Source organism: Cottoperca gobio, chromosome 19, assembly GCF_900634415.1.
Source record: "Cottoperca gobio chromosome 19, fCotGob3.1, whole genome shotgun sequence".
In the NCBI taxonomy this organism is placed as follows: domain Eukaryota; kingdom Metazoa; phylum Chordata; class Actinopteri; order Perciformes; family Bovichtidae; genus Cottoperca; species Cottoperca gobio.
In genome coordinates this window covers 7,322,902-7,332,907 of record NC_041373.1, presented here as the reverse complement: position 1 = coordinate 7,332,907, position 10,006 = coordinate 7,322,902, and the positions used below count along the sequence as shown (strand labels likewise).

Sequence of the window (10,006 nt, the reverse complement as noted above, 5' to 3'; positions counted from 1 at the left end):
AGGATGGACTCTATAGACACGTAAATATCGGTAAAACTATAGCCTAATATAGTATATAGTCTTGACGACAAATTCAGAAAAAACTGTGAATGAAACAACACAGGAGAGTTCTCATTGACATTGACTAATCTATTTTGTCGTCCTCTGCCGGAGAATGACGGACACAACCACTGCCATCTTGTTTTCACTCTGAACGTAAAATAAATGCTACGATAGGATTTAATCCGTAGGGTTTATCATGCTAACATGCTTCGTAGAGCGGTGATACATACAAAAAAGACCAAAACAACGCTAAAATACACTTAACTATATTTTAATAGGTAACGGTTCTACAGCAGGTACCAACGGGGGTATAGCTCAGTGGTAGAGCATTTGACTGCAGATCAAGAGGTCCCCGGTTCAAATCCGGGTGCCCCCTCTTTTTCATCATCAAGTTTTATTATTTTCAATCATAACATTTTTATCCTTCTACTTATATGAAACAAAATGGGTAATGTCAACTCACAGCAAACAGTTACCGTTACCATAGACGTTATAATGACATTTATGCCGTTATGATGAGGTTATTTGCCAGTAACGGGTAAATGACCAGTTACAAGCCCTGCATACGCAACTTTTTCCATCTCTATTTTTTCCAAAGTATGCTAGCAGTACGTGGAATATTCCACCTCCTATTGTCTGTAGAATGGTACATTCCACCTGCATTACTTTCAATCTGGTGTAAATATAAAGTTTCTTCAGCCTTAGCCAATTAATGTCCCAGGTGTTACTGTCTTCGCTTTAAGGTGCGTCCATCGAACTGTAAGTAATACATGTACATAATTGCTTGTTTGTTCGTACTTTGGGAAGATAAGTGGACTTATTTTGGTGGGCTGCTAGGCTTGGCAGCACTGTTAGCTAGCTTCTAAAATGTGCAGAGGCTCTTTCAACCGTTAATTTGTCACTATTAGTCATTTGGAAAGCCCGTTATATTAAAAATAATTAGTTAACTACAAACAGTCAAGGTTGTTGTATGTTATTTTAACTGTGGTATTATAGCATACATGTTTTGCTTTAAGCAAATAACATGGAGGTATATGTTTTAGCCTGCTACATATGTTAGCGTAGCTGAGTCTGTAATTAAAGCTTCTTCTTTGTTGGTGTCTGTGAAACATAACTTCAAGCCATTTTGGTTTGTTTATTTTCTTGTAGTCTTAGGGCTCTATCGTGTGGCAATGCTATGTATTGTTTGTTTTTCACCAATCCCTAATAGTGATTGGTTCTTGTTGTATTATGTTTTCTTTCTTTCTTTAAATTTCATGTAATGCAGAAACTACATGTTTTTTTTGTGTACAAGACACTTGTTCAATGATAAAGACTTACTAACTGGAACTTACCAACTACTCTATAACTTTATAGTTGTGGGCAGAATGGTCATAAATGATAATATTGTCTAACATAAACATATATATTTATATATATATACCTATTTGTTCATCATGGCACAGTTTAGCTTCAAGGCAAACAACCCAAATATCCCCCTTTTTAAAATAATTATGTATGCTTGTTTTAGGTAGACATAAGAAAAACAAAACAGTGCGTCAGGAAAAATAAGGATATTACAATGCATACAATTCAGTTTTCACTTTTCATCATTATTACCTCACTGGTGCTTCGACATTAAGTTTATTCAAAGTTTTGTTGGCAAATTGAGTTAGATGCCAGTATTAATGTGCATGTGAGCAAAACCAATGTAGATTAGTTTGTTAGTATCTTTACAATGAGTGAAAGCATTTAGAGCTCATTCATAGCATGTAAATAAAACAGTTTATTACCTGATGGCACCCACCTGACAGTGACCAGCATCTGTTCCACACTTTTCTCAGTAAACGATATGCCTAGTCTAAATATAGGCCAAGATGGTACCATTTATTTTCAACTCTTCACCAAGCATGAGATTAATATCAACACTCACCACCAGCTTTTATTAGAAGACATTTAAACAGAAAGGTTAAAAAGAAAACTCTCATAACTTGATGCCTCTAAAATTCATCCAAATAATATTTCCAGAGAAGTTCAAGATGACCATTATAAACACTATCAGTTACATAGCTAAATATCTGTTATAGTGAATTCCACAGAGATATATTCATGAAACAAAAATAACTCTATAAACTGAATGAAAAACAAAAACACATTGTTATGTTGAGCTGTATGTTGGTTTGCAGTATGAAGGCTAGTTCGATTCATTCCCTGACATCCGCTTGCATTGATGGGTTTTTGTACAGTTACACGTTTGCATCTCATCATTTCTGTACAGTCGGCTTCCTCTCAGACTCTCCAACCTTTGAGTAATATGGCAGATCTCCTGTGTGATGGCAAAGAGAAAAAGACACAGAGAAAGCTGGCAAGAGCTACAAGAGCAGTTACAGAAAACGCTGTCCAGCCGCCAAGGTTAAAGTTGGCACACCCTGTGTCGATGGTCGGCCTGATCGTCCATATTCATCCCCTTGTAATATCTTTGCAGTCCTCAAGATGGTGTCCTTTCTTCTTCTGACTGAGTCCTGCAAGTCCAGGACTTTCAGCAGCACTGCTCAGCTTCAATGAAACCTTCCTTTTCATGACCTCCAAGCTCGACCTCGGCGTAACTGGAGTGACATCCCTGGTTGCGGAACTTCATGGACGGCCAGTAGTTATTGGTGCGTCGCTACGAACAACAGACAGTAGTTGCTAAAGACCAGGCAGCAGACAAACATGTAGTGTTGGAGGAAGTATTCAGGTCTTTTACTAAAGTAAAAATAGTAATACCACACTGTAAAATACTTTGTTATATTTAAAAGTCCTGCATTGAAAATGTTACAAAAGTAAAAGTATGCAGAAAAATGTCCGCTGTGACAATAACTGACGCTTTCCAATAATTGTAGTGAAGTAAAAACTACAATATTTCCCTCTGAAATATAGTAGAGTAGAAGTAGAAATGAAAAGAAAAGACTCAAGTAAGGTACAAATGTTCATAGTTACATCCCACCACTGTAAACATGTTATGTTGGATATCTTTAAATCTGAAATACACTGTTGTCTCTACAGAAGTATATGGATTTGTTTCCTCACCTGCATGAGGTAGAACGGTGGAGCGACTGTGGGGTGTGTGTTGATGTAGTAAACAGCCAGTAAGGTCAGAACTACCAGCACAACCAGCGCCGCCACTACACCTGCGATGATGGCCGTATTCTCGGTTATCCCCTTATGGTCCGGTGGACTCGTCTCTAAATCTGAAAGGAGAGAAAACAGAGACTGTTGTTATTGTTAAAGCAATACTTCACACACATTATAGTTCATCCAAGAGAAAACCAAAACATAAGAAAACATGTGTTTTCTGTGTTGAATGATGTGTGTATGCATAGTAAAACTTTGACAAACTGTTTAACAGCAGCAAATTCAGTCAACCACTAAATTGACAAATACAGCCCAACACAGCCCTCAGCCAGCTTGTGAAAAATTACTGTGATGGTTAAAAGGATATTTACAGTTTATAACAACAACTGAGTTTATAGTTTTCATTTTATTTCCTACTGATAATAATAAAATTCTACCAAAATAGTTACAGAGATCTGGGAGCATGGGGATCATTATAACATCCAACTTCAGACATCAGACACAGCCGTGTAGCCAAATGATCTAAACTGCTTTATGTGGAGGTAAAATTCCCGAAACCTGTGTGTGTGTGCACAACTAAAGCAAGAACTGTAGGTTGAAATTGACCTGGGAGTAGCCTCGGTCTATAGCCAATAGTTTGGATAATAGCTAATTATACGGTTTGCCTTTGTTTTCTCTTTCAAAATAACTTTTCTAAGCTGGACATTTTAAAAGTTTAGTTTAGTTTAAAAGCTGTCTTTTTCTGACTCTTTGTGTTCACATTCTCAGATCTCAGGAATTAACTAGATGAGTACAAAGTTATTATAGCTGTAAGGAATGAAAGTAAGACCCGAGTTGTACTGAACTGGAATTATTCTCCCCTGTAGTACACCGAAATGTGACGTGTTGGGAATGAAGAGGGGCATTTATCTTGCATCTCTAACTGTCACACAGCTGTTGTGTTTAATTATGTGGTTTAGTTTTTTGGCCTTCTATAAACTTTCTGAAAATTCAGACATTGAATGCCTATGACTGTGTGAACACCAGGGACAACGATGGAAAAAGTCCATGACTTCCAGCATTCTGTCTCTGACATTCTGTGTAATGTTGTACTATTATAAATATGATGAACACTCCCTGACATCCATCACTCTGTTCCCTCTCGAGGTGCCTCAGGGAAGTTCACCTTTAGTGACAGGCTGGTTGTCCATCACTGCTGAAGAAGACGTTGGACCTGGAGAAGACTGGTTGAAGGAGCTCATTGATCCCTCAGGTAATACCGGGTTGTAGTCCTCACATGTGCCTTTTGCCTGAGTGAATGCCCACAGGAAAGACTCAAGAAAGAATGAAACAGCTGCTCATGTTCTCTGTTGTATGAATAGGAAATGTATCTCACCTCTTCAGGGCAGTTATAATCTAACCACTCTTGTCTGTGCCGGTCGATACCGTCAGAACATCTGAAACTCAGTGAGAACAACATCAGTAGAGCCAGGCTCTCCGCGGGTTTATTACAAGATAAATCTTTCAGGATTTCATCCTACCGTTGAAGTGTGTTGCACCAGCCACAGCCAGTTGTCAGGTTGGATGTTAGGCAGAGATCACAGGATGTGTGTTGTAGACAAGCTGGAGGAATCAGATACACAGTGTCCTGGAGTTAGAGGTGAATAATGAGCCTCTCGTATATTAGCGAGACATTTGTAAGGATACTTACTGGGCAGAGGCGTGAACTCAAAAGCAGATCTCCCAACAATCTTTGTGAGGTTAATCTCAACACGATGATACTCGTAGATAGTTTGGCGGTTCGCTTCTTCAAGACAAATATAAAATATTAGTGTGTTTGCAAGATTTAGCTTTCTGATCTGTGTGGTGTAAAGGCTACTATATAAAATCAAGCATAGCTGCCTCCACGAGACAAAAAGCAAATGTGTGTTTCTTGTTCCCTGTTTTCATTTTTGTAATTATTTCCTTTGAACAAACAAAAAGTTAAACGTTTTTTTTTATGTTGTAAAAATGTTCAGTCCTGGACTTGGCTGGTCTGTGATCACCTTTTTAAAGGCTCTTAAGACATGTTTTCAAATCAGAGTATTTCTGTGCAACATTAAGTATCTAAGGTTCAGAAAATAAACATCTTTAGATATTATTTATTTAGAGTTTAGGGCTCAAAAAGCCAGCTTCATCAGGGTGTTCTGATGAACATCTGTGTTTAGGTGGTTTGATCCAATTCTATTGATAGTGCGGGCAACATAGGCAAACAATACCACTTTTTAGATTTAATTCAAATGTTTCTGATAAGTTCCCTTTTTCAAACTGAGTATGTCCATTTCAAACCAGTGCTAAAAGTTCAGAAAGAAAACTCTCATGGGGAATCAACAAAGTGTGTGTTTATGTTGGATCCCCTTTGCTTGTACTTGTAGTAAGAAGCTGGGTGAGAAAAGTAGGTGTCAGATCTTTAAAAAGTAAATTTGGTCATATGATGGACTCCAAAGTGCCACCAAGGCTCATTAAAACTGTTCACTAAATCTCAGTAACACATTTAAAGGTAGAACAAAATAATAGAAAATAGATGGACTTGTGAGCACATTTCAACACACATACACAAAACTTCCCTTTAAGCTCTTACTGGATCATGTAGGGGATTTCCTTTTTAAAAGTTGGTATTTAGTTGTAATAATAATGTTGAGGTTGATGTGTCTCAATAAGAAAAGTATGAACATGTATTATTATAACAAGGAACAGAATATATAAGCTAAATGTTCTTTGTCAAAGTGGCAGCAATACATCTCCATACATTTTAAAGTCAGTTGTATTAAAAATAACTCACCTGAGAGCTGTGAGGGGGGGAGGACTGCCATGAAAGCATCAGACAGTCCCACTTTCACTGGATGCTCGGTTGAATTCATTTTCTCCACCGGTATAGGGATCTGAAAAATAACCCCTGCGTTTGTTTTAACAGCTGAAAAAGGGTAAAGATGAAGAAAACAGTTACGTGGAAATCCATAACTTACGTCTCTGTAGTTGAAAACAATGGTTCCATTGCTGTGGAGGATTGCCTGGAAAGTAAAAGGTCCTTCAGCCTCACGTTCCTTAAGCTGCACTTTGTCCCACTGCACCACAAATAAATTACCTGAGCAGAGCAGGATACAGAGGCTGGTCAAAGAAAACCAGGAGCTCCCAAACATTAGTGACTTCCCAGAGGAGCTCCTCACTTACCGTTGTCCGAGTATCTCACTGTTGAGTTTTTGGAGAAGCTCGGGTCAAAGTTGGCCATGAGGGGAGCGATGTACTGTGTGGCAGTCAGCATTCGATGAGTAATCTCTCCCATGAAGATGAATCCTGGGGGCAGTTACAGATGTTAAAATCATGTTGCAAGTTTCTATCAATTTGCTACAAACTATGTCCTAATGCCCGCTGTAGTTTGACTTTTTTTTAATGTATCTTATACCTCCATAGTTTCTTGGTACTGACCAAAATGTACCAAAATATGTGAAGTACTAAAAGCTGGTGTACGATAACAATACTTGGTCAGATTTGTAATCTTGTTTACCTACTCTTTGATTGGATAGTTCCTAATTTATACAAAGTTTTTGTACGACTTGTCGTTGTACAAGAACAAAATGTAACATTTGAGAAGTTTTGGTTTTGAATTTTGTTTACATTTCTTAAAGTATTGATAAATGTGTTGATTTAGTACCAAAACTCAGGTTTTATTAGCAATAGTTTTGAAAAAATCAAACGATACCAAGCCTTTCTACTCGGCAGCCATTGTTTTCCATTTGTTTTTGTATCAAAAGGAGAAATCGATTAGAAACTATCTTAAGTTTTGTAATCCGTCACACAGAACAAAACGTCCGTATTGATCTTTGTTGGTTACATTCTCGTTATGAGATGCAGGCGTCTTGTTCACTGTGAGCGATTATCTGTGTTTCAAGACTTTGACGACTGATTTTCATACCATATGGAAATAAAATATGCAATGATATTGTTATCATGTGACTGAAGTCCACACTTTGGTCAGTTGTCATTTGCTAATGTAGGCTGTGAGGTTTAGTTTGAAGCTCTGGAAAAAGATATTAATATGTGATGAGCACCCACAATGCACCTCGCAGTCATTCAACACAGCAATTCAAACAATAGCAATGTGCTGTAATGTTGTGTGGCTGTTCATTACAACATATAAAGTCTTTTTACACAACATCATGAGATTAATCAGTTTTTCAGTCCCATCCACTGCACATTCATTAGCATAGCGTAATATTGAATCAACAAATAACTCTTGCGTGGTTATTTTCTTTGGGTGAAACATTTAGGACTAGCCTTCAAGCAATTCAAATCATCAACAAATGAAGGCGTTTACAATTAACCAGATTCATTGCCTGAATATTTCCCCAGGGTCGGACAAAGTCTCCTTCAGCTATTCGTTCGATTTCCTGATTGGTAGAGCAAAGTAGATTAGCACGACTGTGATATCAAGTAATGTAAAGTGATACTCACCACCAGTAGCTATGATAATTTGTCTCAAGTGGTGTCCATAGAAAGGGAAATCAAAAGAAAGTGCCACCCTCTGTGGAAAAAATAACGCATCAGACATGGCTTGGTGTGTGTGTGTGTGTGTGTGTGTGTGTGTGTGTGTGTGTGTGTGTGTGTGTGTGTGTGTGTGTGTGTGTGTGTGTGTGTGTGTGTGTGTGTGTGTGTGTGTGTGTGTGTGTGTGTGTGTGTGTGTGTGTGTGTGTGTCTGTGGGGTGTGTGCTCATCTCACCGCTGCCTGTCGGTGTGCATTGGACAGTATGCCGTGGATCTGGACTTGGCTCTCGTGCAGGGTGTTCAGATTTACCCACAAGTCCTCTGTCTGTCTGTCTGTTGGACCAAAACTCTGCCATGTGTAGTACCGCTGGGAGTCCTCCTTAGAGAAATAGGCCACTCATTAGGAAAGTGAAGTTTTCATACAACATTATTCATAGTGAGGTAGTTTAGCGTGGATTTAACAGCCATTAACTTACTAACTAAGAAGAATATTCTCACTATTTCAAAATGAATATAATTTGGCCATATAATTCCTAAATTGCTGTTGGTACCAGTTAAGGCTGATTGATGCGCAAAACATATTTCATTGCAATTTGTCTTACCAGTTTTGTGATAAGTTAAGCATTTTGTGATAAACATTTCCTAGAAATTAAGCAAATAGACAAGCATTTTGAAGTTTCAGCTCACAGAATGAACGATAACTAGCAGCAGCGGAGAAAATGTTGGCATATTGACACTGACTACACTTTCAAATGTTTTTACAACTTGGTAAGAAATGGTTTATACAATTGTGGGTCTTGTGATTTGAAATCTTTAAAATTTAGATTTTTTTGTACAATTTTACAAACATTAATGTATCTCTTTGTGTGTTGTTTTTTTACAGACACTTTGCCATGACATGATCAAGTTGTGATCTTGAATAAAAGAGGATCAGGCTCGATGTGACACTAAGACTGTTCGACACCCTACAAGGAGTTGCTGGATGAATCTAAGGAGTAGGAGGTAAGGAAAGAAATCTGCTGCAAAAAAAGTACTTTGTTGGAGACTTTTCTATACTGTTTCTTCTTACTATCGCATCAAACTGCTTATAATACACACACTTCCAAAAGATTCATAACCAAAACAGTATTTGGAGAGAAAACCCATGACATGAAGTGGGAGGTCTTGGTGAGCTGATTTGGATTAGTCGGGAACCACCGCTCCATATTTATCTTTATTTCTGTCCAAACAATTCCACTTGAGGGAGCTGTTTACACATTGCACACAGCAGTGCTTTGACTTCGTACAGTTCTCTGTTCTTGATGGCATTATTAATGTCTGCCACAGTTCAAGGTGACAGAGAGCAATGGTTCTGGGGTTTAGTGTGGGCTCAGAAAGTGGAGCAGTTAAATGCAGCGCTCTCACTGCCTCTCCGGCTGCTCCATATACAGCAAGTGACCCACTTCTTTTCTCTCATCTCCATTGCCTGACATCAGCCAATGTTTTCTAGAGGGGGGTGTGGGATTTCTAGGTGAGGAGAAGGGAACAATCCTATACTTTCTCCTCACAGCTGACTTGATTTATTAAAAGACTTTCCCATTGGCGAAAGAGGTGGAGGGTTTTGGAAACTGGAATCAGACCTCCCCCAAAAAAGGCGAGAGCAGCAGTACAACAGAGCTACATGTGATCTTGTCCAAGTGAGTCATTCACAAGCACACGCACACGCACACGCACACGCACACGCACACGTGCACATACTCACGCTTAAACAAACACTGTAAATTGGCAGGACGAAGCTGCCGTCTGTTTTCAATTCGAATTGGACGAAGAGGGAAATTTAAAAAAACACAATTTATTGGGTTGAATTTTACTGAGGCTGATTCAAGTGAAAGAAAGACAAAAGTGTCTGGGACACAAATAAAACCTCATCATACACACTCAAACAAACACACACGACACCAACACTGATTCAAAGGCAAATTCAGGTCAAACAAAAGCTACAACAGCAGTTTATAAATGTTTTTCATAAAGATCTAAGAAATCTGAACTTGCAACAACATGTAAAGTGTCAATCTCATCCAAGCTGGTCACCAGCTTTGTGGACATTTTTAAATCCATATCTTTCATGGATGCAGCTCGGTAGCTCGATAGCTATGTAGGTTGATGATCTCCCCATTCTTCTGGATGGCACTGTATCAGAGTTCAAGCTAACCGTGTTTGTCTCATTCACTGTGTGCAAGTTCCAGATGGTTCCATATAAAAACTCAGGCAAGCGGCGATGCGCTACTCTCTCACACAAGCTGGGTGGTTAACCAGACGCACATTTGCCAAACCAACTAGTTACTTCATCCGTGAAGTCTTTTCTGTTATTAAACCGAAAACAAATCCGGCT

General features: G+C 38.6%; 2 protein-coding genes and 1 non-coding gene across 8 annotated transcripts in view; 2 read left to right on the top strand and 1 right to left on the bottom strand.

The window, feature by feature from the left end:
* Window positions 1-346: 346 nt before the first annotated feature.
* Window positions 347-418, top strand: trnac-gca (transfer RNA cysteine (anticodon GCA)). The gene has a single exon. It is a non-coding gene; the product is annotated as a tRNA-Cys (tRNA).
* A 1,365-nt stretch (window positions 419-1,783) lies between these two features.
* The window catches only part of LOC115024263 (plexin domain-containing protein 1-like), a 16,493-nt gene continuing 8,270 nt past the window's right edge, over window positions 1,784-10,006 (bottom strand). For 2 of the 4 annotated variants that reach the window (XM_029455695.1, XM_029455698.1), the window contains 11 exons: window positions 7,871-8,014; window positions 7,606-7,675; window positions 6,325-6,447; window positions 6,120-6,238; window positions 5,936-6,035; window positions 4,826-4,921; window positions 4,656-4,737; window positions 4,511-4,571; window positions 4,301-4,424; window positions 3,091-3,251; window positions 1,784-2,686 (listed from right to left, as the gene is read on the bottom strand). In XM_029455695.1, the coding sequence (XP_029311555.1) occupies window positions 2,561-2,686; window positions 3,091-3,251; window positions 4,301-4,424; window positions 4,511-4,571; window positions 4,656-4,737; window positions 4,826-4,921; window positions 5,936-6,035; window positions 6,120-6,238; window positions 6,325-6,447; window positions 7,606-7,675; window positions 7,871-8,014 (1,206 nt within the window). In that variant the 3' untranslated portion in view covers window positions 1,784-2,560. Of the gene's footprint in view, window positions 2,710-3,090; window positions 3,252-4,300; window positions 4,425-4,510; window positions 4,572-4,655; window positions 4,738-4,825; window positions 4,922-5,935; window positions 6,036-6,119; window positions 6,239-6,324; window positions 6,448-7,605; window positions 7,676-7,870; window positions 8,015-10,006 lie in introns of all 4 variants that reach the window. The other 2 variants (XM_029455697.1, XM_029455696.1) reach the window with 2 other exon arrangements.
* LOC115024265 (dickkopf-related protein 3-like) overlaps window positions 8,516-10,006 on the top strand; it is a 21,344-nt gene continuing 19,853 nt past the window's right edge. Inside the window, exon 1 of one of the 3 annotated variants that reach the window (XM_029455702.1) lies at window positions 8,516-8,637. Coding sequence is in view for 1 of the 3 variants with exons in the window: in XM_029455700.1 (XP_029311560.1) it covers window positions 8,618-8,637 (20 nt within the window). In the remaining 2 variants the exon portion in view is untranslated. The remainder of the gene's footprint in view (window positions 8,638-10,006) is intronic. The other 2 variants (XM_029455701.1, XM_029455700.1) reach the window with 2 other exon arrangements.